The sequence below is a fragment of the Equus quagga genome, chromosome 2 (assembly GCF_021613505.1).
Source record: "Equus quagga isolate Etosha38 chromosome 2, UCLA_HA_Equagga_1.0, whole genome shotgun sequence".
NCBI classification, from domain to species: Eukaryota; Metazoa; Chordata; class Mammalia; order Perissodactyla; family Equidae; genus Equus; species Equus quagga.
The window spans coordinates 38,968,088-38,991,966 of NC_060268.1; the positions used below are offsets into that span (position 1 = coordinate 38,968,088).

At 36.9% G+C, this 23,879-nt stretch overlaps 1 protein-coding gene across 14 annotated transcripts in view; it reads left to right on the forward strand.

Annotated features, from left to right (window-relative positions):
- MGA (MAX dimerization protein MGA) overlaps positions 1–23,879 on the forward strand; it is a 156,808-nt gene that overhangs the window by 114,388 nt on the left and 18,541 nt on the right. For 6 of the 14 annotated variants that reach the window (XM_046652484.1, XM_046652486.1, XM_046652487.1 and 3 more), the window contains 6 exons: positions 12,951–13,177; positions 14,204–14,380; positions 14,998–15,070; positions 16,415–16,935; positions 19,171–19,468; positions 20,653–21,273. In XM_046652484.1, the coding sequence (XP_046508440.1) occupies positions 12,951–13,177; positions 14,204–14,380; positions 14,998–15,070; positions 16,415–16,935; positions 19,171–19,468; positions 20,653–21,273 (1,917 nt within the window). The remainder of the gene's footprint in view (positions 1–12,950; positions 13,178–14,203; positions 14,381–14,997; positions 15,071–16,414; positions 16,936–19,170; positions 19,469–20,652; positions 21,274–23,879) is intronic. The other 8 variants (XM_046652496.1, XM_046652491.1, XM_046652494.1 and 5 more) reach the window with 8 other exon arrangements.

The following is a 23,879-nucleotide window of genomic DNA, read 5'->3' on the forward strand; positions in this document are numbered from 1 at the left end:
AAAAACTCTACAATCCACATATTAATGGTGAAAGACTGAGTGCTTTTCCCCAAAGATTAGGAATGAGGAAGAATGTCTTCTTTTACCATGTCTCATCATACTGGAGGGCCTAGACAGTGCAGGAAGGCATGAAAAAGAAAATGCATCTAGATTGGAAAGGAAGAAGTAAAATTAGCTTTATTCATAGATTGGAAAATCCTAAGGAATCCACAAAAAAGCTACTAGAACTATGTTAGTTTAGTGAGGTTACAGCATACAGCAGTATCAGTATACAATGTATTTGTATATATGCCAGTGAACAATTGGAAATTGAAATAAAAAATACCATGTAAAATAGCATCCAAAAAATTAGACACTTAAGGATAAATTTGATGAAAGTTGCGTAAGACTTTTATGCTAAAAACTACAAAACACTGCTGAGAGCACTTTTAAAGGACCTAAATAAATGGAGAGAGATACAATTTATGCATCAGAAGAGTGTGTTGGCAAGATAAATCGATTTGATGCTGTTCCAGTAAAAATCCAAGCAGGCTTTTTTGGGTGGAAATGGACAGGTTGTTTCTAAAATTTATGTGGAAAAGTGAAGGACTTGGAGTAGTCCGTTGATAAACAACTTTGATAAAGCGGAACATGGTATACTTATACTACCTGATTTTTAAGACTTACTGTAAAGCTCAAGTAATTTGGATAAAGAAAGATATATAGATCAATGGAACAGAATAGAGAGTTCAGAAGCTGATACACACATATATACACAAGGCCAATTAATTTTTGACACAATTCCAAGGTAGTTCAATGAGGAAATGATGATCTTTTCAACAGATGGTTCTGGGGCAAGTGGATAACTATAGACACTCACCCCTCCATCCCCATAAAAGGTGAACCTCAACCATTACTTCACACCATACACAAAAATTAACTCAAAATCTGAGTTAATGTCAAAGATTAAATGTAAGTTCTTAAGGTATAAAATTTATAGAAGAAAATATAGGAAAAAACCCTTTGTGACTTTGTGGCTCATAAAGATTTCTTAAATAGGACATCAAAAGCTTGGATTATAAATGCAAGAAAAGTAATGAAATTGAATTTCTCAAAATTAAAAACTTGTTCTTCAAAAGACCTTTAAGAAAATGAAAAGACAAGCCATAGACCAGGAGAAATACTTAGAAAAGATGCATCTGACATAGGACTTGTATCTGCAATAAATAAGGAATTGTTGAAACTCTTTAAGACGAATGCTTACAACTCAGTAAGAAGGCGGTCAACGTAGTTTAAATGAACAGGAAAGCAAAAAGACTCTTCACTATGAAAGATATATTAACAGCAGATAAACACATGAAAAAATGCTTAGCATCGGTAGTCATTAGGGAAATGCTTATTAAAACCACAAGGAGACACTGTGTACCACCAAGTGGCTAAAATTAAGAAGTTTGACCATACCAAATACTGTGAGAATATAGAGCAATTGGAAGTCTTATACATAGCTAGCAGGAATGTAAAAGTCACTTTGGAAAACAGTTTGATAGTTTCATTTTACTTCTGTGTGTTTATTGAAGAGCAGTGATAGCTTATGTCACCATAGAGTCTTTTACATGAGTGTTCATTACAGCGTTATTTGTAATAGCAAGAAAATTGGAAACAACCCAGGTGTCCATCAACAGGTGAATGGGTAAAGAAATTTGGGATGGATAAAAACAATGGAATACTACTCAGCGGTAAAATGAAACAAACTGTTGATACACTCAGCAACAATCAACCTCAGAATAATTAGGCTGAATGAAGGCGGCCATATCTCCCCTGTCCACCCCAAAAGTTAACGTTTTTTTCCCATTCATGTAAAAAAACTTTTTAAATAGAAACTGATATATAGATCACTGGTTGCCAGGGCAAGAGTTGGGGTGGTGTTTGGAAGCAGAGGGAGAGATGGATGGATTTCAGAGAGGTAATCCAATTACAGTTACAAGGAATCTTGGAGGTGGTATTTACCTTGACTATCTTAATTGTAGTGATGGTTTCACAGGGGTATATGGATGTCAAAACCCATCAAGTTGTATCTATGGTATTGTAGGTCAATTATAGCTCAAAACTAGAACAGAAAAAAGGAAAAACAAGTTTAGTTATAGGACTATTTATTGCAGACTTTAAAATTGAAAAAAAGGGATAAAATTTATTGTATAATCTGAGTTAAATTTTTATATATCTCTACAAAGGAATACAAGATAGTCATTAAAAATGATGTAGAGGGGCTGGCCCTGTAGGCGAGTGGTTCAGTTTGCACACTCTGCTTCAGTAGCCCAGGGTTTCAGTGGTTTGGATCCTGGCCACAGACATAACATGCCACCACTGCTCATCAAGCCATGCTGAGGTGGCATCCCACATAGCACAACTAGAATATACAAGTATGTACTGAAGGGCTTTGGGGAGAAGAAGCAGCAGCAGCAGCAGCTTGGCAACAAATGTTAGCTCAGGTGTCAATCTTTAGAGAAATCAAAACAAAAAAACCAATGTAGAATGTTTAAAGGCACAGGAAACATCACACTGTAGTAATTGATAATCATAAAATAGTATGTACCATATTATCTCAATTACATCAGGATATATATGTACATATATGCACTTAAAAACAAGGAAATAATGCCCAATTTTTACAGTAATTATCTCTGGATATTGAGATTTTGGATGACTTTAGATTTCTAATTGTTTTAAATCATCTGCAATGAATATCTTATGTTGTAATTAGTAAAGGTGTCTGTATATATAAAGTGTATATGTAAAGCATGACATATGACAGGGCCGTAAGTTTGGCTTAGCTATGAATAGTAGTATAATTGGCCATAATAACAGATTAGAGGAGAAAAATCTATATTAGTTAATGTTGTGAAGTTGATAAAAATTCAGCATCCATTCTTTAAAAATTTTTTTACTTTTATTGTGGTAAAATACACTTAACATAAAATTTACCATCTTAACCATCTTTAGGTGCACAGTTCAGTGGTATTAAATACATTCACATTGTTGTGCCACAGATCACCACCACCTACCTCCATAACTTTCTTCCTCTTTTTTTTTTAAAGATTTTATTATTTCCTTTTTCTCCCCAAAGCCCCCCGGTACATAGTTGTATATTCTTCGTTGTGGGTTCTTCTAGTTGTGGTACGTGGGATGCTGCCTCAGCGTGGTCTGATGAGCAGTGCCATGTCCGCGCCCAGGATTCGAACCAACGAAACACTGGGCCGCCTGCAGCAGAGCGCGCGAACTTAACCACTCGGCCACGGGGCCAGCCCCAGCTTTCTTCATCTTGTAAAGCTGAAACACTATACCCATGAAACAATAACTCCCCATTTCCCTCTCTCCCCCAGCCCCTGGCCACCATTCTGCTTTGTATTTTTTGATTTTGACTTCTCTTAGCACTGCATGTAACTGGAGTCATACGGTATTTGTCTGTGACTGGCTTATCTTACTTAGCATAACATCCTCAAGGTTCATCCATGTTGCAGCGTATTGCAGAGTTTTCTTCCTTTTTAAGGCTGAATAATATTTCATTGTATGTATGTACCACATTTTCTTTATCCATTCATCCATTGATGGACACTTTGGTTGCTTCCATGTTTTAGCTGTTATGAATAATGCTGCTATAAACATGGGTGTACAAAAGACCCTGCTTTCAGTTCTTTTGGGTATATAGCCAGAAGTGGAATTTCTGATCATATGGTAATTCTATTTTTAATTTTTTGAGGAACTGCCATATTGTTTTCCACAGCCAGCTATACCATATTACATTGCCATCAACAAACAGTGCATAAGGCTTCTAGTTTTTCCATATCCTCGCCATCACTTGTTGTTTTGTTTTTTTGATAGTAACCATCCTAATGGATGTGAAGTGGTATCTTGTTGTAGTTTTGATTTGCATTTTCCTAATGATTAGTCATGTTGAGCATCTTTTCATGTGCTTATTGGCCATTTGTATATTTTCTTTGGAGAAAGGTCTGTTCAAGTCCTTTGCCTATTGTTGAATTAGGTTATTTTTCTTTCATTGAGTTTTAAGAGTGCTCCATGTATTCTGGATTAATCCCTTATCAAATATATGTTTTGTAAATACTTTCTCCCATTCTGTGGGTTGCCTTTTTCTCTGTGTCTTTTGGGGCACAAAATTTAAAAATTTTTATGAATCCAGCTTGTCTTTTTTCTTTTGTTATCTGTGCCTTTGGTGTCATATCTAAGAAATCATTGCCAATCCAGTGTTGTGAAGCTTTCGACCTGTGTTTTTTCCTAAGAGTTTTATTGTTTTAGGCCTTACGTTTAGGTCTTTGAGCCATTTTGAGTTAAATTTTATATGTGGCGTTGGAGTCCACCTTCATTCTTTGGCATGTAGATAGCCAGTTTTCCCGGCACCATTTATTGAAAAGACTGTCCTTTTCCCATTGAATGGTCTTGGCACCCTTGTCAAAAATTATTTGACCATATATGTGAGGGTTTATTTCTGGGCTGTCTCTTGTATCCCATTGGTCTATATATCTTCCTTTATGCCAGTATCATACTGTTTTGATTACTGTATCTTTGTAGTAAGTTTTGAAATCAGGAAGTGTGTGTCCTCCAGTTTTGTGGCATTTCTTCAAATGCTTTTTCTGCGTAAACTGAGATGATCAGGTGGTTTTTTTTTTTACTGTCATGTTGATGTGGTGTATTACATAGATTGATTTTTGTATGTTGAATCATCCTTGCATTCCAGGAATAAATCTCACTTCTAATTTTCTTTGTGATTTCTTCTTTGATCCATTGATTCGTCAGAAATGTGGTGTTTAATTTCCACTGTTTCGTGAATTTTCCAAGTTTCCTTTTGTTACTGATGTCTAATTTCATCCTGTTGTGGTCAGAGAAGACAATTTGTGTGATATCTGTCTTTTAAAATCTACTGAGACTTAATTCGTGGCCTAACATATGGACTGTCTTGGAAAATGTCCCACGTTGCACTTGAGAAGAATGTATATTCTGTTATTGGGTAGAATGGTCTTTGTGCCTGTTAGATCTAATTGGTTTATTGTGTTAAGTCTTCTGTTTTCTTTTCTTCTGTTTGGTTGTTGTATTCATTATTGTGAGTGGAGTATTGAAGTCTTCAACTCTTACTGTAGAACTGTATTTCTAACTTCGATTCTGCCAGTTTTGCTTCATATATTTTGGTCTGTTATTAGGTATGTAAATATTTGTTATTTCCTCGGGATGTATTGAACCTTCTATTAATATATAATATCCTTTGTCTCTTGTAACGTTTTTAGATTTCATGTTTATTTTGTCTGATGTTGGTATAGCCATCCCTGATCTTTTTTAGTTATTTGCATGGAATATCTTTTCCATCCTCTCACTTTTAAGCTCTTTATGTCTTTGGATCTCAAGGGAGTCTCTCATAGACAGGATATAGTTGGAACAGATGTTTTTGTCAATCCTAACAATCTGTCTTTTGATGGGAGAATTTAACTCGTTTGCATTTAAAGTAATTACTGATAAGGAGGGAGTTACTTCTGTAATATGTGCTATTTGTTATCTGTATGCCTTATGGCTTTTTTGTTTTTGTTTTCTTTATGCCTTATAGCTTTTTCCCCCTCATTTCCTGCATTACTGTCTTTTGTATTTAGTTGATATTTTGTAGTGAAATGTTTAAATTCTTATTTCCTTTTATGTATATCCTATAGCTGTTTTCTTTGTGGTTACTGGAGGGATTACATCCTAAAGTTATAACACACTAATTGGAATTTATACCAACTTAACTTCAGTAACATATAAGAACTTTGCTCCTTTACAGCTCCATCCCCACCCCTTTTGGTTGTTGATGTCATAGTATTACATCTTTATACATTATGTGCCCCAAAACATAAGCTAATAATTTTAAAAAATGCGTTAGTCTTAAATTATGTAGAAAACAAAATTTGGAGTTACAAACTAGAGTTACAGTAATACTAACTTTCACACTAATAATTGTTTTTTTTTTTTTTTTTAAAGATTTTATTTTTTCCTTTTTCTCCCCAAAGCCCCCCGGTACATAGTTGTGTATTCTTCGTTGTGGGTTCCTCTAGTTGTGGCTTGTGGGACGCTGCCTCAGCATGGTCTGACGAGCAGTGCCATGTCCGCACCCAGGATTCGAACCGACGAAACACTGGGCCGCCTGCAGCGGAGCGCGCGAACTTAACCACTTGGCCACAGGGCCAGCCCCTCTAATAATTGTTTTTTATCTTTAAATGTATTAGTCTCTTAAATATTGTAGGAAAGAAAGTGCAGTTACAGACCATTGTTATAATAGTACTAGCTTTAATAATGCTCATGTGTTTACCTTTATCGAGATCTTTATTTTTCCACATGGTTTTGAACTATTGTCTAGTGTCCTTTCATTTCACCTTACAGAACTTCCTTGAGTATTTCTTGGAGGCAGGTTGAGTGGTCATGAAATGAACCCCCTCAGCTTTTGTTTATCTGGTAATTTCTTAAATTCTCCCTCACTCTAAAAGGACAGTTTTGCCAGAAACAGGAATCTTAGTTGATAGTTTTTTTCTTTTAGCACTTTGAATATATCAGTCCACTGTCTGCTGGCCTCCAAAGTTTCTGATGAGTAATCTGCTCATGTTTTTATTAAGGATCACTTGTTTGTGGTGATTTGTTTCTCTCTTGCTGCTTTCAAGATTCTCTCTTTCTCTTTGGAAAATTTGATTATACAGTTATGCACTGTGTAATGATGTTTTGGTTCATGATGGACTGCATATACGATGGTGGTTCCATAAGATCAGTACCATTTAGTCTAGGTGTGTAGTAGGCTATACCATCTAGGTTTGTGGTATTACACTCTGTGCTGTTTGCACAATGATAGAATTGCCTTATGACACATTTCTCTGAATGGATCCCCATCACTAATAGACACATGACCGTAATGTGTCTCAGTGTGAATCTCTTTGAGTTCATCTTACTTGGAGTTTGTTGAACTTCTTAAATGTTCCTATTCATGTCTCTCCTCAAATTTGGCTCGGTTTTAGCCATTATTTCTTCAGATATTCTTTCTGCCTCTTTCTCTTTCTCTTCCTCTCATGATGTGCATGTTGGTACACTTGATGCTGTCCCACAGGTCCCTTAGGCTCTGTTCGCTTTTCTTCATTTCCTTTTGTTTCTGTTCCTCAGACTCCATAATTTCCATTGTCCTGTTGTGAAGTTCACGGATTCTTTCTTCTGACTGTTCAAATCTGCCTTGAATCCCTCTAGTGAGTTTTTCATTTCAGTTATTGTACTTTTCAGCTCCAAGTTTTCTTTTTGGTTTATTTTCAGATTTTCTGTCCCTTTGGTATTTCCATTTTGTTCACACATTATTTTCTTGTCTTTCTCCACATCTTCCTGTATTTCTTTGAGGTCTTTAAGATAGTTGTTTTTAAAATCTTTGATATGTCTGCCATTAAGGTCCTTTTCAGGGACAGTTTCTGTGATTAATTTTTTTCCTTTGAATGGGCCATACTTTCCTGTTTTTTTGTGTGTCTTGTGATGTTTTGTGGAACACTGGACATTTGAATCTAATAACGTGGTAACTCTGGAAATCAGGTAGTCTTCCTTCCCTAGGGTTTTTGTAGGGGTTTTTTGTTGTTGTTATTTATTTATTTATTATTGTAGGCTGGCTTTGTGCCAAGGATCAGCCTGAGGTGTAAACTTAAGGTCTTCTCAGGTCTTTTCTGAGCCTTTCCTTGGGCATGCATGGTCATTTTCTAGTTTTTCCTGTGTATGCAGTTGATTTTGAATTTTCTAGCCTTTAATGTCTGGCTCCTGAAGGGGAAAAAAGTGAAAACCGAAGGGGAGAAAAAGGATACTGGCTTTTTAAATCCCTGGAAGTCACTTAAGACAGAGTAGGATAAGAGCTTGGAACAGTGAGGAGAGGTGCAACAACAGTGACTGCCTACCTCTTTGCACCTCTGTGGTCAGAAGCAGCAATCAGAGCAGAGACCCCTGATATTTGGAGGACAGAGTCCTTTTTAACTACTGGCTCCCCAAGATGTGTGCAAGCTGCTGTAGGAACACATGCACAGCTGCATGCCAGGTAGCTGGGGGCTTGGGAAGGCATAGCTGCTACTGTGCTAAGAGCTGAAATTGACCACAGTTAGTGACAGTTTACTGTCCATATCTTCCCCGAGAAGTTTCAAGCCTTCAACAGACTCCACAGTTCCAAAATAATTACACCGGACAGATTCTACAATGTAGTTATTCAGATAGGGAGACAGATTTCTTGGTGCTTCCCTCTCTGCTGTCTTCCCAGAATCCTGTCAACATCTATTCTTGATTTAGATAACTGATAGCAGGCAAAACTGACTATTATAAAGGTGTCACTTCTCATTTTCATCTGTAAGTTCATTGTAATCCTAATCAAAATCTCAACAGGTTTTATGTGAAACTTGAAAAGCTGGTCCCAAAATTTACATGGAAATGCTAAGGACCTAGGTATAGCCAGGGCAGTGTTTAACAATGACAAGGGGGGAGGACTTGCCCTTTTGAATGTCAAAACTTACAAAACCACCACATTTAAGAGGGTTACACTGGTTTGAGGATAAAGTCAATAGACCAGTAGAACAGAATAGAGAGTCTAAAGTAGATTCAAACATATATGGACAAAACGGCAGAGGAATAAGGAAAGAATGATTTTTTTAAATAATTGGTTGCAGGATCATTGAATATCCGTATGGGAAAAAGTGAAACATTTTATTCCTCACACCATACACAGAAATATATTCTAAGTAGATTATAGACTTAAGTTGAAAAGCTAAAATATACAAAACAACTTTTAGAAGATAATACAGAAGAATGTGTATATATGATCTCTCATTAGGAAAGGATTTCTTAAGCATAACTGAAGAAAATACCAATTCTTAAAGAATAATAATTTGATTATTTAAAAATGAGAAATTCAAATCTTTAAGACATTGAGTTACTGAAAATGTAAGCTACAATGAGAGAACAGATAGTTGTAATACCTACCTAAGGACCTGTATTCAGAATATATAGAGATGTCAGCAAATTAATCAGAATTAAACAGTCCCGTGAAAAGTGGGCAAGACTTTTAGAGGCATTTCATAAAGAGGGATGTTGACTATCTCAATCATAATTAGGGAATGCAAACTAAATTCTCAGCAAGATTCCACTACATGCCTTCCAGAATGGTAATAATTAAAATCCTCTGATAATATCAACTGTTGATAAATGGGAACTCTCATATGCTGCTGATGGGACTGTAAATTGATATAAACACTTTGGAAAATAATTTGGCAATATCTACTAAAGTTGGTGATACACTTACCCTTGTTCTAGTAGTTTGACTCCGGAGTAACCAGTAGAACTGCATTGTACAACAGTGTTGATGACATTATGATTCACAGTAGCTGAAACCTTAAAACAACCCCAGATATCTAATACCAGTAGAATGAATGAACAATAGTATGAATAATCAGTGGAATAGTGTACCACAGTAACAATAAATTGTAGGTATGTGCAACAGCATAGATGCCTTTTACAAATACAATATTCAGTGAAAAAAATAGGCAAAAGAATACATCTCTGTGGTTACATTTATATAAATTTCAAAAGCTGACAAAATTAAGCTATGATGTGTAGGGTATGGATTTTGGAGTTAAAAAAGGAAAGCCAGGGAAGTGGCTGTCATTTAAGTGATACTCTTGTGGGAAGGGATTTTGATTGAGAAAGGGTGTGCAAAGGCTTCTGGGGTTGATGGCAGTATTCCATTCCTTGACCTGTATAGTGTTTACATGATTGTATACTTGTTAATGTGTATTAAGATGTAAGTGCATTATTTCTGCCCTTTATAGGTGTTATATTTTGCCCAGGGGTATATGTATTATAAAAAGAGTTAAAACACCTACAAAAATGACAAGGAAAGGAATATAGTATGCTGATTATTAGCATAGCAGTTTTCTGGGACTTCTCTAACAGTATTCATTTATGGAGCAACTACTGTGGGCTCTTGTAGCAGTGAGAGGAGCTAAGATACAGACAATTAAAACCAAGTCCATCTCTAAGAGGTTACTGTTAATTTGACAAAACAGGTGTGTGGTAAACATTTAGATTATGTATTTTTTTTGTAATTTTAAGTGCACAATAACAAAAGTGCCATAATGTTTTAAGTGTCATGAATAAAAGGCTTATTGAAATCCCAGAAGACAGAGTGATAATGCTAGGGGACCTTGGGAAGGTAATATGTATTAGGAGGCATTTGAATAGAAATAAGGGGATACCACCTCTTTCTTGAAATGGGTTTCTGTGAATATATACTACACTCTTCCTTCAATCTTGCCTTTGCTAGCTCCTTTTTTTATGGGTTTCAGGTAAAGGGTAGGGGGATCTCTAGTGTATTGTGAAGGGGAGAAGAGAAGAGCTCTATCTTGGGTCCCAGGCTGTGAAAAGGAATCAAGTGGACAGTGGGCTAATGGAGTGTGACGAAGTGGTCTGTTGTTGTTGCCCTTGTGAGGAGTCTGTCCATTTTCATGGCTTCATATGTAGTCTCTGCCAGTGACAGTCCTGATTTTTACTGCTTACCATATTTGATTATGTTGCTATCACTTCAATCTTACATGTTCTAGACAGAACTGAGTCTCTACCCTTCTCAGTCAGCTCCTTTTATGAACTCCTCTGTTTACTGGAACCACTTTTTCCATTTATCCGTAGTTGAAACTCTAGAGTTGTCTTTGATTCCCTGTGAGGGATTAAGATGTTCTAGGACATTTTCAACAGATTTTGTTCTGAAGTACTGTACTCTGTATTTTGTAGCTATTATTTTCAAAAGAAAAAGATGAAAAGGGATCTTTACTTAGTATAATCCTTAGCTTATGGAAGCTTAGAATATCCTTGAGAGATGATTGAAAGAGTTCAGAGATAAAGTGCTTGCCCTGAAAGCACTTTTGTTTTTGTAATAGAATTAATATGTATATGAAATAATTGGCATCACTTGACAATACAGTTTTTACCAAATGAATGGTAGAGCCTCTGTAAATACCGTCTTTATTGTGAGGGCTTCCCTGGGTGTCTGTTTTAAAATGGCGGCACTCCCCCTCAAAATACATACTCATACATACTCACTATATATACTGCTTATTTCCCTTTTCTGCTTTTCCTCATAAGCACTTATCACTATCCAACATATTTTCCTTGTTTGTCTTGTTTATTGCCTGCCTCACCCTCTTCCTTCTGGCTTAAATGTAAGCTCCTTGAAGGCAGGGACTTTTGTCAGTTTTGTTCATTACTGTATCTGCAAAGTCTGATACGTAGTAAACATTCAAATACTCAAATGCGTGAATGAATACTAGGGTCTTAGAAGCCTTTGTGAATTATGTAATAAATGAGCTAGGTTATAAAACTTGGATAACAGAGACTGCTAATTAGCTAAGTAATTGGCTCAATCACCTTCTAGCTCTGAAGTTTTTTTCCTCCCTATTTTAACCTTCAAGCCTTTATTCAGTATTTTGTGGTTATGCTCTGAATGATGTTAGCTCTTAAGAGACTTTTAGACAAAGTTGTTCTTTACTAGTGGGGTCTTAATGTTCAGAATAAATATACTTAGGAATGAAATCAGGTTGCATTTTGGATTCTGCTTTGTTATGAAAGATTAATTGAACTAAGTATTTGAATTAAGTGTGAATGCTGCTCAGTCACATTTTATGTGACTTTAGGCAAAGATTTTGGATCTTTGGCTTAGAACCAGCTACGTCTTCTCTGAGGACTGACTGCTAAAATACAAAATAACAATGTTTGCTTCTCTGTGGCTGTCTTCTTTTTGGGAATGGGCAGTTTTGCTTAAAGAATAAAGCCAGGAGCCTCTTAACCTAGATCCTCCATTTAATTTGGTTAAGTACTTTAGTGCATGTTTTCATTTGTGTAGAATTTCTTGACAGTAGGATTTCATCTCAGTTGGGTTTCATTGCTTATCTGTTGATACATTTTTGCTCCTATGCTCAGTTCGGGCTGTCTTTTGAATATAATTTATTATCTGAAGGCAACGGTAACAGCTCAGTCGCTGGAGCCAGGTTGACTGAGTGATCCTGATTCTGCCTCTTACTCTTGGACTCCCCTGAACCTCAGCTTCTGCAAAATGGGAGTAATAGTATCTCAAGGAGTATTGTGATCATTAAATGAGTTAAAACATATTAAGTGCTTAGAGTAAGTACAAGTAAGATTCAATAAATAGTTGTTGTTTGTTGTAAAATTAAAAGGTGTAGTATAGAATGATTATCTTTGCAGGATAAGAGAAGGCCTTTTCTGACCATACTAAATATAATAGCAACTCCTGTTAACTCTCCATCCCTTACCCTGCTATATTTTCTGTGTGGCACTTATCGTTACTTGATGTTATATGTTTATTAGTTTGTTTCTCCTACTGGACTGGAAGCTCTGTCAGGGCAAGAACTTTGTTTTATTCATAATTATGTTCACTCTAGTGCCTAAAACAGTATCTGATTTATAATAGGTGTTCAACAAATATTTGGTTAATAGATGAATAAATTAAGGTGCGTGAGAGCGGCTGGCCCTGTGGCCGAGTGGTTAAGTTTGCGTGCTCCGCTTTGGCAGCCCAGGGTTTCGCTGGTTTGGATCCTGGGTGCGGACGTAGTACTGCTCATAATGCCATGCTGAGGCGGCATCCCACATAGCACAACCAGTAGGACCTACAACTAGAATATATAACTATGTACTGGGGGAATTTGGGGAGAAAAAACAGAAAAAAAAAAAAAGAAGATTGGTAACTTGTTAGCTCAGGTGCTAATCTTTAAAAAAAAAGTACATGAGAACAACTAAAGATTTTTTAGGGGGCATCTGTTTGATTGTTGTAATGAGTTACTGCTTTTTATGAGGGAGTGTATTTTGTTTTGGCAGTGCCTCAGTGAACTTCTGTTGCCAAAGGCACCTAAAATCTTATCCTTCTTTTTCTTAAGCTATATGTGAAACAGAGCCTGAACAGCCTGTTCGACATTACCCATTATGGGTGAAAGTAGAAGGTGAAGTAGATCCAGAGCCAGTTTATATCCCAACGCCTTCTGTCATTGAGCCCATGAAACCATTGTTGTTGCCTCAGCCGGAAGTTTTATCTACTACTGTGAAGGGCAAATTGCTCACTGGAATTAAACCTGCACGGGCATATACTCCCAAACCCAATCCTGTGGTAAGCCTGGAGTTTAATGTTTTATTGCAAGTTACAAAAATCATTTGTAAAGATGGTGGGTTTCAACCAGATTTTGGTTTATATTCTGTTTGCTTTCAGGTAATATGCCTGCAAGCCATCTCCCTTTCTGATTTAATCAGTTTAGTTGCTGGCACTTAAAAAATGTCATCAAAGTAGAAGTGAATAGTGGTGATTCTTAAAAGGTAGCCAAATCTCTTTTAAGGAGGAGCATATAAAGGTGGACTTTTTTTTACATGATGTCATGAAAGTCTTTTAAAGAATGTTGAGCAGTTAGGATGTAGTACATGTTATTAATAAAAAAGCATTAAGAAGAAGCTTTTGGAAGTAACTCATCTTTTTAAAGCAAATTCTTTACAATAATAGTAAAGTTCAAGATTTAAAACAATAGTTGTTATATGACTGTGTGAAGACGGATAGGTAAAAGAGCTGATGCTTCTGTTGTGTTAATAGCTTAAGCATTTCTGATTATTAAATCCACTTCAGTCTTCTCAGTGCATTAAATTGAAGAAAGATCCTTACGTACGATGTTATTCAGTGTGATCTCTGTACCAGTGCTGGTCCAAAGTTGTTTGTTACCAGTCTGAGATGAAACAAGAATGGAAAATGAGTAAATATTTAGAAACTTTTACAGCAAGTTGATAGAGTAATTTTATATTTATTAAATTGAATACTAAAAAACTTGGGCTTGTATTTTAACGTCTTTCGTTTTTATAGTAATTTATTTTATTGTCGTTTACGAAAGTATCAGTCTCTGTTGGACTGGTAATTAAGTTGACAAGCAGCGTTTGGAGTGAGCTGAAATTTCTTAATAGAGAACCAGATCTTTTCTGACTGGCCCAAGTTTTACTACATATGAACTATACTTGTACTATTTAACTTTAAAGTTTGTGTTTAAAAATTTCAAGTGTTGTAATAGAAACAAAGATTAAACATCTTTTTCCTTTTGGAATCTAGAAGACTTTTTTTCTCCAATGCATAGAATGTTTTGTTATATGAAACTTACAGATTCGGGAAGAGGACAAGGATCCGGTCTATTTGTACTTTGAAAGTATGATGACTTGTGCCCGAGTTCGAGTATATGAACGAAAAAAAGAGGAACAGAAACAACCGTCACCATCTGCATCCCCATCATTTCAGCAGCAAGGCTCATGTCATTCTAGTCCTGAGAACTGTAATGCAAAGGTGAACTGCTTGTTGCATAATTTCTCTTTTTAACTTCCAATTCCCTGTTACTGATATGAGAATTTGAATTACTATTAGAATAATTCGGAGTAATTCTTGTGGGGTAGAGAAGACTTACTTGACGTGTATATCAGTTTATCTGTTTTCTTTGTGTACTTTTTCTAGAAAACAGTCCCTTAGGATTATTAAAAGTATTATTCTTTCTGCTGCTGGGGTAATTTTTAAAAGTTTAAACATTCGTGGTTTTAATTAAATCACTTACTTTATTAAGCTTTGTGTCATTTCATGTTGGTGAATTTCCTAAATAACTGAAGCTTGTTCCATTAAACATCAAATATTTGTCCTTCTTTACCAGAATATACTATCAAGTACAGTGTAAATTCCTCTCTTGGTGACTCAGTCACTATCAAGGACATTAGAGAGCAAGACTGCTTATTTTTGCTGAGGGTCGTATAATGTGATGGTAACATAGCTGTGCATGGCAATGTGATGCTTTTGCCATTTTAGTCTTTGTGCTGTCTCAGGCTTCTTTGAGAGATTTAATGCTTGTATTCTAGTCTCTATTGATATTAAATATTTGTTGAATTGAAATATTTCTGTGTTATTTCTTTCTTCAGGAGCTGAATTCTGAACAGCAGCCCTTGAAACCAATCACTTGTGACTTGGAGGATGATTCTGATAAATCACAAGGTCAGAATGAAAACTAGATGTTATCAGTTGATAGTAATTATATAGGTGTGGATTATAAAAATAATGGGGGAAAACCAAAACTACCAATCCAGAATGTGTCTACCTAGCCCTTTTTCTAGTTTCTGCTAAAAATAGAGAAGATAGATCAGTCTTTTTCCATTATTTGGTCTGTTATCACTCCTGTTCTAAGAGATAAAATTCATTTGTGTTGATATGGTATGTTGTTGCAAGCGACATTTAGGATGAGGGCAGTGATTCTCTTTTTTAAATCTCTTTCCAAACCGCAGCAACATTGGCATCGTTAGCAGTTGAACTTTTCCCTCTGATTCTCAATAGTTGCTACTACTGGAGAAATGCAGAGGCAGAAAGGAAGGATTATCATTGATTATCTAGCTGAGGCTACTGCCAGAATTACTATGACGAGAGGCAGTGTCTAGGGAGATACCTAATACTGCTCTATACCTGCTAGATACCTACCTGCTTCTTAAGACTTCAGACATGTAAGCCGCAGTGCTTCTCAACTTTTTTTGGTGACATGGTACACACAAAAAATGATAATGTTTCTACAGCACACTCGGGTAAGTGGAGGAAGCTGCTGGGGTGGTGGGAACCTGCCTGAGAGCACGACTACCCTGAAGGCTGAGGGGATCTGTATCCTGATATAGCCTCTAACCATGTTACATTGGTTGGGAGGCTCTTCTCTAGAAACCAAGGTGGCTAGTGAAATATACATCTAGTTAACTTGTTGCCACGAATATGAATACATGGGTGAGTTGAGTGATCTGCAGACAGTGTTGAAATGGAGCAGTCACATCCAGAGGCATGGAAGTAGTTCAGAAATATTTGCAGTAGAAACTAGAGGTAGAGTGTACCCTTTTTTATAAACCAGAACACTATCTCTTTTGCTGTTCTTTACGATTGATTCCATCCTCATATGTTACAAAGTATCTTACATGTATCTTTGCTTTGCCTATATGAATAGCAGAACATTAAAGTATACTAGATAAACTAAACTTTGGTTATAGGTCGTGATTTGTTTGCAAGATAACACTTATGTAACAGTTATGGGTTTTTAGAGCAGTCTTAAGTGGGAGTCTCTTTTTATTAGAGAGCCCAGTCAGCAGGATAGTGAAGAACATTATAGTCTGATTCTCTGGAATCTTTCTTTTTCCTGGAAAGCTCCCAAATTATGAGAGGTAAATTACCACTAAAAGTATGTGGGAAAGGAATACTAGGCAACTGTTGAATTTCTATGACCTTGGCACTTTTCTGAGAAGGAAAATAAAAATCTTTCAAAATGCAACATAGAATCCTGTGATGCGGAAATATTTTTCAATTTCTTAGCAGAAAAGAGCTGGAAGTCTTCCTGCAATGAAGGGGAATCGTCTTCTACCTCCTATGTGCATCAAAGGTCACCTGGTGGTCCCACCAAACTGATAGAAATCATCTCAGACTGCAACTGGGAGGAGGATCGGAACAAGATTTTGAGCATCTTATCCCAGCACATCAATAGCAACATGCCACAATCACTTAAGGTGGGCAGCTTCATCATTGAGTTGGCTTCTCAGCGAAAGAGCCGGGGTGAGAAGAGCCCTCCTGTTTATTCTTCTCGTGTGAAAATCTCAATGCCATCATGTCAAGACCAAGATGATATGGCTGAGAAATCTGGATCAGAGACTCCTGATGGTCCATTATCCCCTGGGAAAATGGATGATATCTCTCCTGTGCAGACAGATGCCCTGGATTCAGTGAGGGAGAGATTACATGGAGGCAAAGGTCTGCCCTTTTATGCAGGGCTTTCTCCTGCAGGGAAGCTTGTGGCCTATAAACGTAAACCCAGTTCAAGCACATCTGGGCTTATCCAGGTGAGAATTATCTTTAATCTGGATGTAGCACCTTTTTATACTTAGGTAACATTTTGATTTTTCAGAGCCCCTGTGGGCCTTATATCATTTATCCTTACACTTCCTGGGAACTGGGTAACAAAATCATTATCTCTTTTTGTAATAGGCCTAGGTTAGATGCATACCTAGAGTGAACTTTTGGCACCTTTACAAACAGAAATGTAGAGCCCTGTGTTAGCTTATAATTTTCTTCCTAGTCTTCCCAGAAAGTTGCTCCTCTTAAACTTTATTGCCTGGGCTCTCACGCTACTTTGATAACCAAGCAAGGATAGGTAGGGATTCAGTTTAGTTCTTGCCATTTTTGTTAGCACACAGCTTTCAAAACAAAACAAGGTGAAACTGATTTTAAGATAGGCAGTGTATGTTTGGAAACTTTGGGAAAATTTTTATTTAGTAAGGTGTTATTCAAATACGTAAAATTTTAAACAGTTTAGATGCAGTTTACTTATATTTTTTTCTTTATTTGAATTATTGGGTTTTTGCCAGTATAATCATTGTTGTAGGACAAATACTTCTTTGCTGTTTAGTACCTCAGGCAGGTTATATTAGTAAAATTATGCTGGCATCTAGAAAATCCTTTGGAAAGAGAAGTTCTGAATCAAAATGTAATCGTAGTCAAAAAGGTTTTTTCCTCTTGCTCAGTGACATGAAATGCACTTTTATCTCAGAGCAGCAAACGTGTTGAAGTGTCTGACGTTACTGCTAAGGTTACTTGACTTTACTAGCTTGATTGCTTCTCTGGCTTAAGGACTGTTCCATTAATAATAGGACTGATCTACTTAATTAAAACTTCTTATTACAGTTTACTCTTGGTGGTGCTATGTAACTGCTTCTGTTGGTAGTTCTTAAACTCTTAACGATGATGAGAACAGTGTTTTCTTTTTATTTCATTTATTGATTGCTATTTTGAGAGCAAAGACTTATCTGAGATCATTTCTAGTGGTACTAGATCCCCTGAAATTCAGCCATGGATATTTTGTGTTCTCCTTTCCTGTCTAGGACTCAGAAAGCCACCGTAAAATGTGAACTTGCCTAAGCAGTCAGGCTACTGTAACGTGGGCTTTGGGGAACCTGCCGGGTAGTCTTCAGAGCAAGTCCCAAAGGATCAGATGGGGTATTTGACCTAGACTTCTAGAGCCTGAAAAAACTGTATCGTAAAGTTTACTTTGGGATCACATTTTTGTGTACCAAACTTGAGGTGCAGATATTCCTGATCTGTCTGGGAATAATCATAATTTTAAGTAGCAGAGAGTAATTTTGTTTTGTGTCTTTGAAGAGAGAGTGGCTTGCTGTAGCTATTCTCCTCACCAATTCCTTATTTTATTTGGAGAAGAGGAGTTTCTCCAGTTCACTCCACCTCCTCCGCCTTTTAAATGATGGAAAGGAGGGACAGAAAAGGATGTCTTCTTTAGTCACCAGCAATATAACTTAGAGAACGTGGGTAAGAAACTTGGGAGGTTTTTGGGTTTTTCCTTTTTAAAAAACACTATCCTTTTGCCCAGGATGGGTAGTCTTATCAACTCAGGCAGTAGAGAAAAATCTTTACTTCATTCGTTGATTCACTTTCTTCTGATAGTATAGTGACTATTTCTAAAATCATGTGTTTCTACTAGCATTTTTCTTGAGCCCAAGTTTTGTCCAAGATATGAAGACGATATCTTCAAAGTTTGAGTTTTTTGAAAACTGAGGTGACTTTATGGCTTTCTTATAATTTAAAGTAGACTCACCATATGTTTTTGAAATATTAAGGATGCTTGAAAGGACCCTTGTGAGAGGCTTTTAGTATGACTCTCTGGTCTTGTCAGAGAGATTCTGTGGAATGGTTATTCACTTTTTGCTGATGATTGTTAATAGCATAACTAGAATTGCTTATTGACAAGTAAAACAATTGGATGATTCCTTAGACTGGACTGTATCTTTCACATATCTAGGATGCAGATATGATGAGTTTCTAAGATTGTCTGTTTCTAGACTACCAAAATGAAGGAGATGAGATTAGTTTAGAATATCAGGTGACGGCATTTTTTCACCTCCTAATTACTCAGGTGATACCAAATGGAAAAAGTCAATTTCTTTTTCCCTTTAAATCTGAAAAGTAGACTTTTAAAACCTTGTAAAAATGAAACCCCTGTCAAGGGAGATGAGTTAGCAAGAGAATTTTATCTTTACAGAATTTCTCTTTGCCACTTGTTTCAGGTTAATGGTAAGAGTTACCCGCAGGCTAAGTTGCTATTGGGACAGATGGGGGCATTGCATCCAGCCAATAGGCTAGCTGCTTATATCACAGGCAGGTTGCGACCCTCAGTCCTGGACCTCTCAACCCTCAGTACTGTCATCTCCAAGGTAGCATCCAATGCCAAGGTGGCTGCATCCAGGAAACCACGTACCCTGTTGCCTTCAACATCCAATTCCAAAACGGCATCCTCCTCCGGCACCACAACAAATCGCCCTGGGAAGAATCTGAAGGCATTTGTCCCAGCAAAAAGACCAATTGGTAAGTTGGACTGTATGTATGTTTTGGAAAGGCCTGTGACTTGGTGCTGGGCCAGTGGATACAGGTATGGAGGCTGTACAAATTAGAGAAATAGAGAATTTGGCATTCTTCTGATTCTTGACGTCTGTTTTGCCTGAAATTTTTGTATTTTTGGGTAACTTTTCTGATGACCTGCAATACTAGATGAATCGAACTCTAGTTTTTACACTTATTTCTCCGACTTTTAGACTGGCTTTATTTATGTAGAAAAGACTCAGGTTTTTAATTTTGCTTTTAAAAAAGGAAAGACATATTCTTAAATACATTCCCTAATTTAGTATTTCTCCTATGAGGACTGGAGTTTTTGGTACCAATCATATATGTATGTTCCTTGAACTTATGAAACCAAAGAGCAGGCAAAATCAAAGTGGTTTAAGTTGGTATAGTTTTGAAGTAAAGTCTCTTGTAAAACATAAGTTTCAGGAGCATTACTTTATTCTATTCATCCCTGTTCTGTGAATGCAAACCTCTTCTGTTTAACATTTCAATGCTAGAGTCTGTAATAAATTTCCTTCTTGAAAGCATTTGTGTTTTAACATTGAGAAGTATATTCAGTTGGTTTATTGACTTCCTCTTTTTGTTGTTTCAAACATTTAGGAATAAGAGAAAGTATCAATTGCTGTGTTCTTATTCTGGTAATTCAAAGAAAAAGCAGTCCTGTCCTCCCCTCTTTTGAAAAATGTCTTTATACATTTTAGAAATACGAAAAACTTAACTATCTCCTAAGAGGACAGCAATAAAGAGATGGAGGTGCTGGGACCAAGATTAAGTGGCGGAAACAAGTTTTAAAATTAGAATTAGGAAAAAATATCTGCTGCTTTCTTTCTTCATCTGTTTTAGATGATGAAGTTGTGTGCTACTGTATTGTCTTTTTAGTGTCCTGGCACTTTGGCTCTATTGCAGAGCCAAAAGAATTTTAGTAGGAACACGCAGTTTCAATCCCTTTCTTGTTAGAATTATAAAGTTGTGGTTTGGGTTGAAGGAAGTGTTTGATTTCTTGAGTGGAAATTGGCACATATAATACAGATAGGTAGTACCTGTAAGAAATTGACCCGGTGGTGCACAATAAATGTTGATAAACACAGTCACTAACAGGATAAAATATGAGAACTAAAGATTTTTGACCTGCAAATTTTTATTTGCAGCGGCTCGACCCTCTCCTGGTGGTGTGTTCACACAGTTTGTGATGAGTAAAGTTGGAGCCCTGCAGCAGAAGATACCTGGAGTTAGCACACCCCAACCCCTAACAGGGCCACAGAAGTTCAGTATCAGACCTTCTCCAGTAATGGTCGTCACACCTGTGGTTTCTTCTGAGCCAGTTCAGGTGTGCAGCCCTGTGACTGCTGCTGTCACTACTACCACCCCTCAAGTGTTTTTAGAGAATGTTACTGCTGTGACACCTATGACTGCTATTTCTGACGTGGGAGCTAAAGAAACTACTTCTGGTGCCACCACTGCAGGGGTTGTTGAGGTCTCTGAAACTAATACCAGCACCCCTGTAACACCTACCCAGTCTGCAGCCACTGTGAACCTTATCAAAACGACTGGGATAACTACCCCTGTGGCTTCAGTTGCTTTTCCTAAGTCTTTGGTAGCATCTCCTCCAACCATAACTCTTCCTGTTGCTTCCACTGCCTCCACCTCCATAGTCGTGGTGACCACAGCTGCATCTTCCTCCATGGTGACCACACCAACTTCATCTCTGGGCTCTGTTCCCATTATACTCTCAGGAATTGATGGGAATCCACCAGTGAGCCAGAGACCAGGTAAGGCCTAGTCGTTACTAGCTGGTTTATTGTTCAGTTGTTTCTGTAACTTGTGGTTGTGATAGGATTATAGATATATCAGGGTAACAGTGTAGGTGTTTCTGCTATAACATGATATATGTATTCCTGAAAACCTTTGCACTCTGCAAAACTGAACACTAAAAATAATAGAGCTTGTGGTTAATATAGGGTTAGGACAAATCATTGAAAATCTATTCAACTTTGTAACCAGAGCACTAATAAAACCACAACTGGTACCTTGGAGATAAATTGAACAGCCTTGACAGATGGTTTAGTGGGACTGGAGATTTCCTCAGGAGATTGAAAATACCCAAAAACATTAGAATGGAAATGCTGGCTGAAGGTTACTAAAATAATGTAGAAGGGAGTGGAGCTCTGAACCAGTGGAGCAGCCGGTTAAGTGGGCAGAGGAGGAAGTGCAACCTGCTGTGTGCTGAGAGCTAGGGTGTACATCTCTGAGGAGGGAACCCAAATGTAGATGCTCCCTTTTTTTCCGGGGAGGGGGGTGCTTTTAAATTAAAAAAATAGATCAGAGGGCTTTTACAGTGCAGCCAAGCTGAGGGCTTTTTTTCCTGTCTCCTTGCTGAAGATTAAAAGTCTAGGTCCTCTTGCCTAGGAAAAATCATTTGTGAATCAACTCAGCTCCCATGCACTACTGACATTATCCTCCTACTCAATTATTATATATGAACTGATTGAAATAAAAATAAGGAAGCATATTTCTTTGTTTAGGACTCTGATTTTTTATATGTTTATCAAATTTTAATTGAAATTAAAATTTTTCTCTTGTTGGCTTAGGTTAAGTGAATTTAAAATAGGAATATCCTACACTTTGGTAATTTTTACATTCTCATTTGACCAGCTAAGGTAAATGGTTCTCTTGGTGTACTCAGAGAGGGATTGCTGTAGAAAAGAGTGAGAGACTTTGCAGGGTTTAGGGGGAAATAAATAGCCAACAGCAATTCTGTTTTTGTTACTGATATTTATCCTGCTACATATTTGTGCCTTTAGTGGTATGATCCAAATCCCTGTTGATAATTTAGGGAAGAAGTGATTTGGGAATTAGTTTATAAGTTGAAAGGAAAAGTGAATCCCAGTATTAAATTTGTTGTCTTCTGCTTCTCCCCATAAATAAAAACATAGAAAAAATGGTTAGTTTAATGAGTAATTTCGGAAGTGAGATCATTGTTGATGAAGCTGCTTTCATTTCCTATCGAATCTCAAGGTTCATATCTTGTCATATTTTAACTGGTTGTGTTTTCTAAACCATTTGCATTCCAATCTTTCTTTATATTTTTAGTTCTATTGTGAAACAAAAGTAGTCTGGCTTTTTATAGTTCTTTGGTTTTTTGTTTTGTTTGTTTGTTTGTTTGTGAGGAAGATTAGCCCTGAGCTGACATCTGCTGCTAATCATCCTCTTTTTGCTCAGGAAGACTGGCCCTGAGCTAACATCCGTGCCCATCTTCCTCTACTTTCTCTGTGGGACGCCTGCCACAGCATGGTTTGACAGGTGGTGCTGGGTCTGCACCCGGGATCCGAACCGGCAAACCCCGGGCAGCCAAAGTGGAATGTGCAAACTTAACCGCTGTGCTGCCCAGCTGGCCCCTTTGTAGTTCTTTGGAAACAGTAATAATAAATATTAAATTCTAGCCAGCTACTAGATGTTCTTAGCATGTGGCTTGTTCTCTGTTAATGAAGAAAGCTAGAAAATGTTCGCATAATATTAAAGACATCAAAGACTGGTACTTTCTTCTGTATATAATCCAAAGATTAAAATTGAAAAGGGAATTACTTTCTCACAGTGTGATATTCGGTGTTATTCTATATCCATATATCACCTAAAAGTATCTTCTCTAATACCACTTGAGGAAATACTAATGTTAACAAATTTTCTTGTTTGCTCTTTTATAAGTGGAGTTGAGTCAGATAACTGCTAATTCTAAGGAATTGTGGGTAATTTTGTTCTGGGTTCATAAAGAGGATCCCAACTCAGGCACTTAGACATCTGTGACATTTTCATTTGACTTCCCTTATTTTTCTCTTTCCCCCTCTTCCCCATTTCAGTAAATACATGTTTAGTGTGTGTATTAAAGGCTGCTTTCTTTCTCTGAATTGCAGTAATTTGTTTTTGAATCACTTTCTAAAACTTAATTTGCATAGAAATGTTCAGGAAATTAAGTATGCTTTAATGTATTTCTTAATTGACGTAAGATAGATGAATGGTTTTTGTTTAAACTGCACTCTGTTTTTTTCATGAACAAGTTTGTCTTTGTGTTTTGTTTCATTGTCAAGAGTAATTAGGAGCTCTACATGTTAGGAGCATGACCTTCTTTTAGAAATTTGGTACGTTTTTGTGGGCAGAGTGCTTACCTGATAGGATATTACACGTTAAGCTAAAATCTTTGTTTCATTTGGTTTGTTGATTTTGTGCCAAACTAATGAAAAGTTTTATTTATTAGTAATTTTAAATAAGTTCACTAATTTGAATGGTAATGTTAGACTAGTTTCATTTATGCTTACTATTATCATTATTCCTACCTCTTTATCCCCCTGGCCAAAAATAGATCTGTGGATTACTCATATTA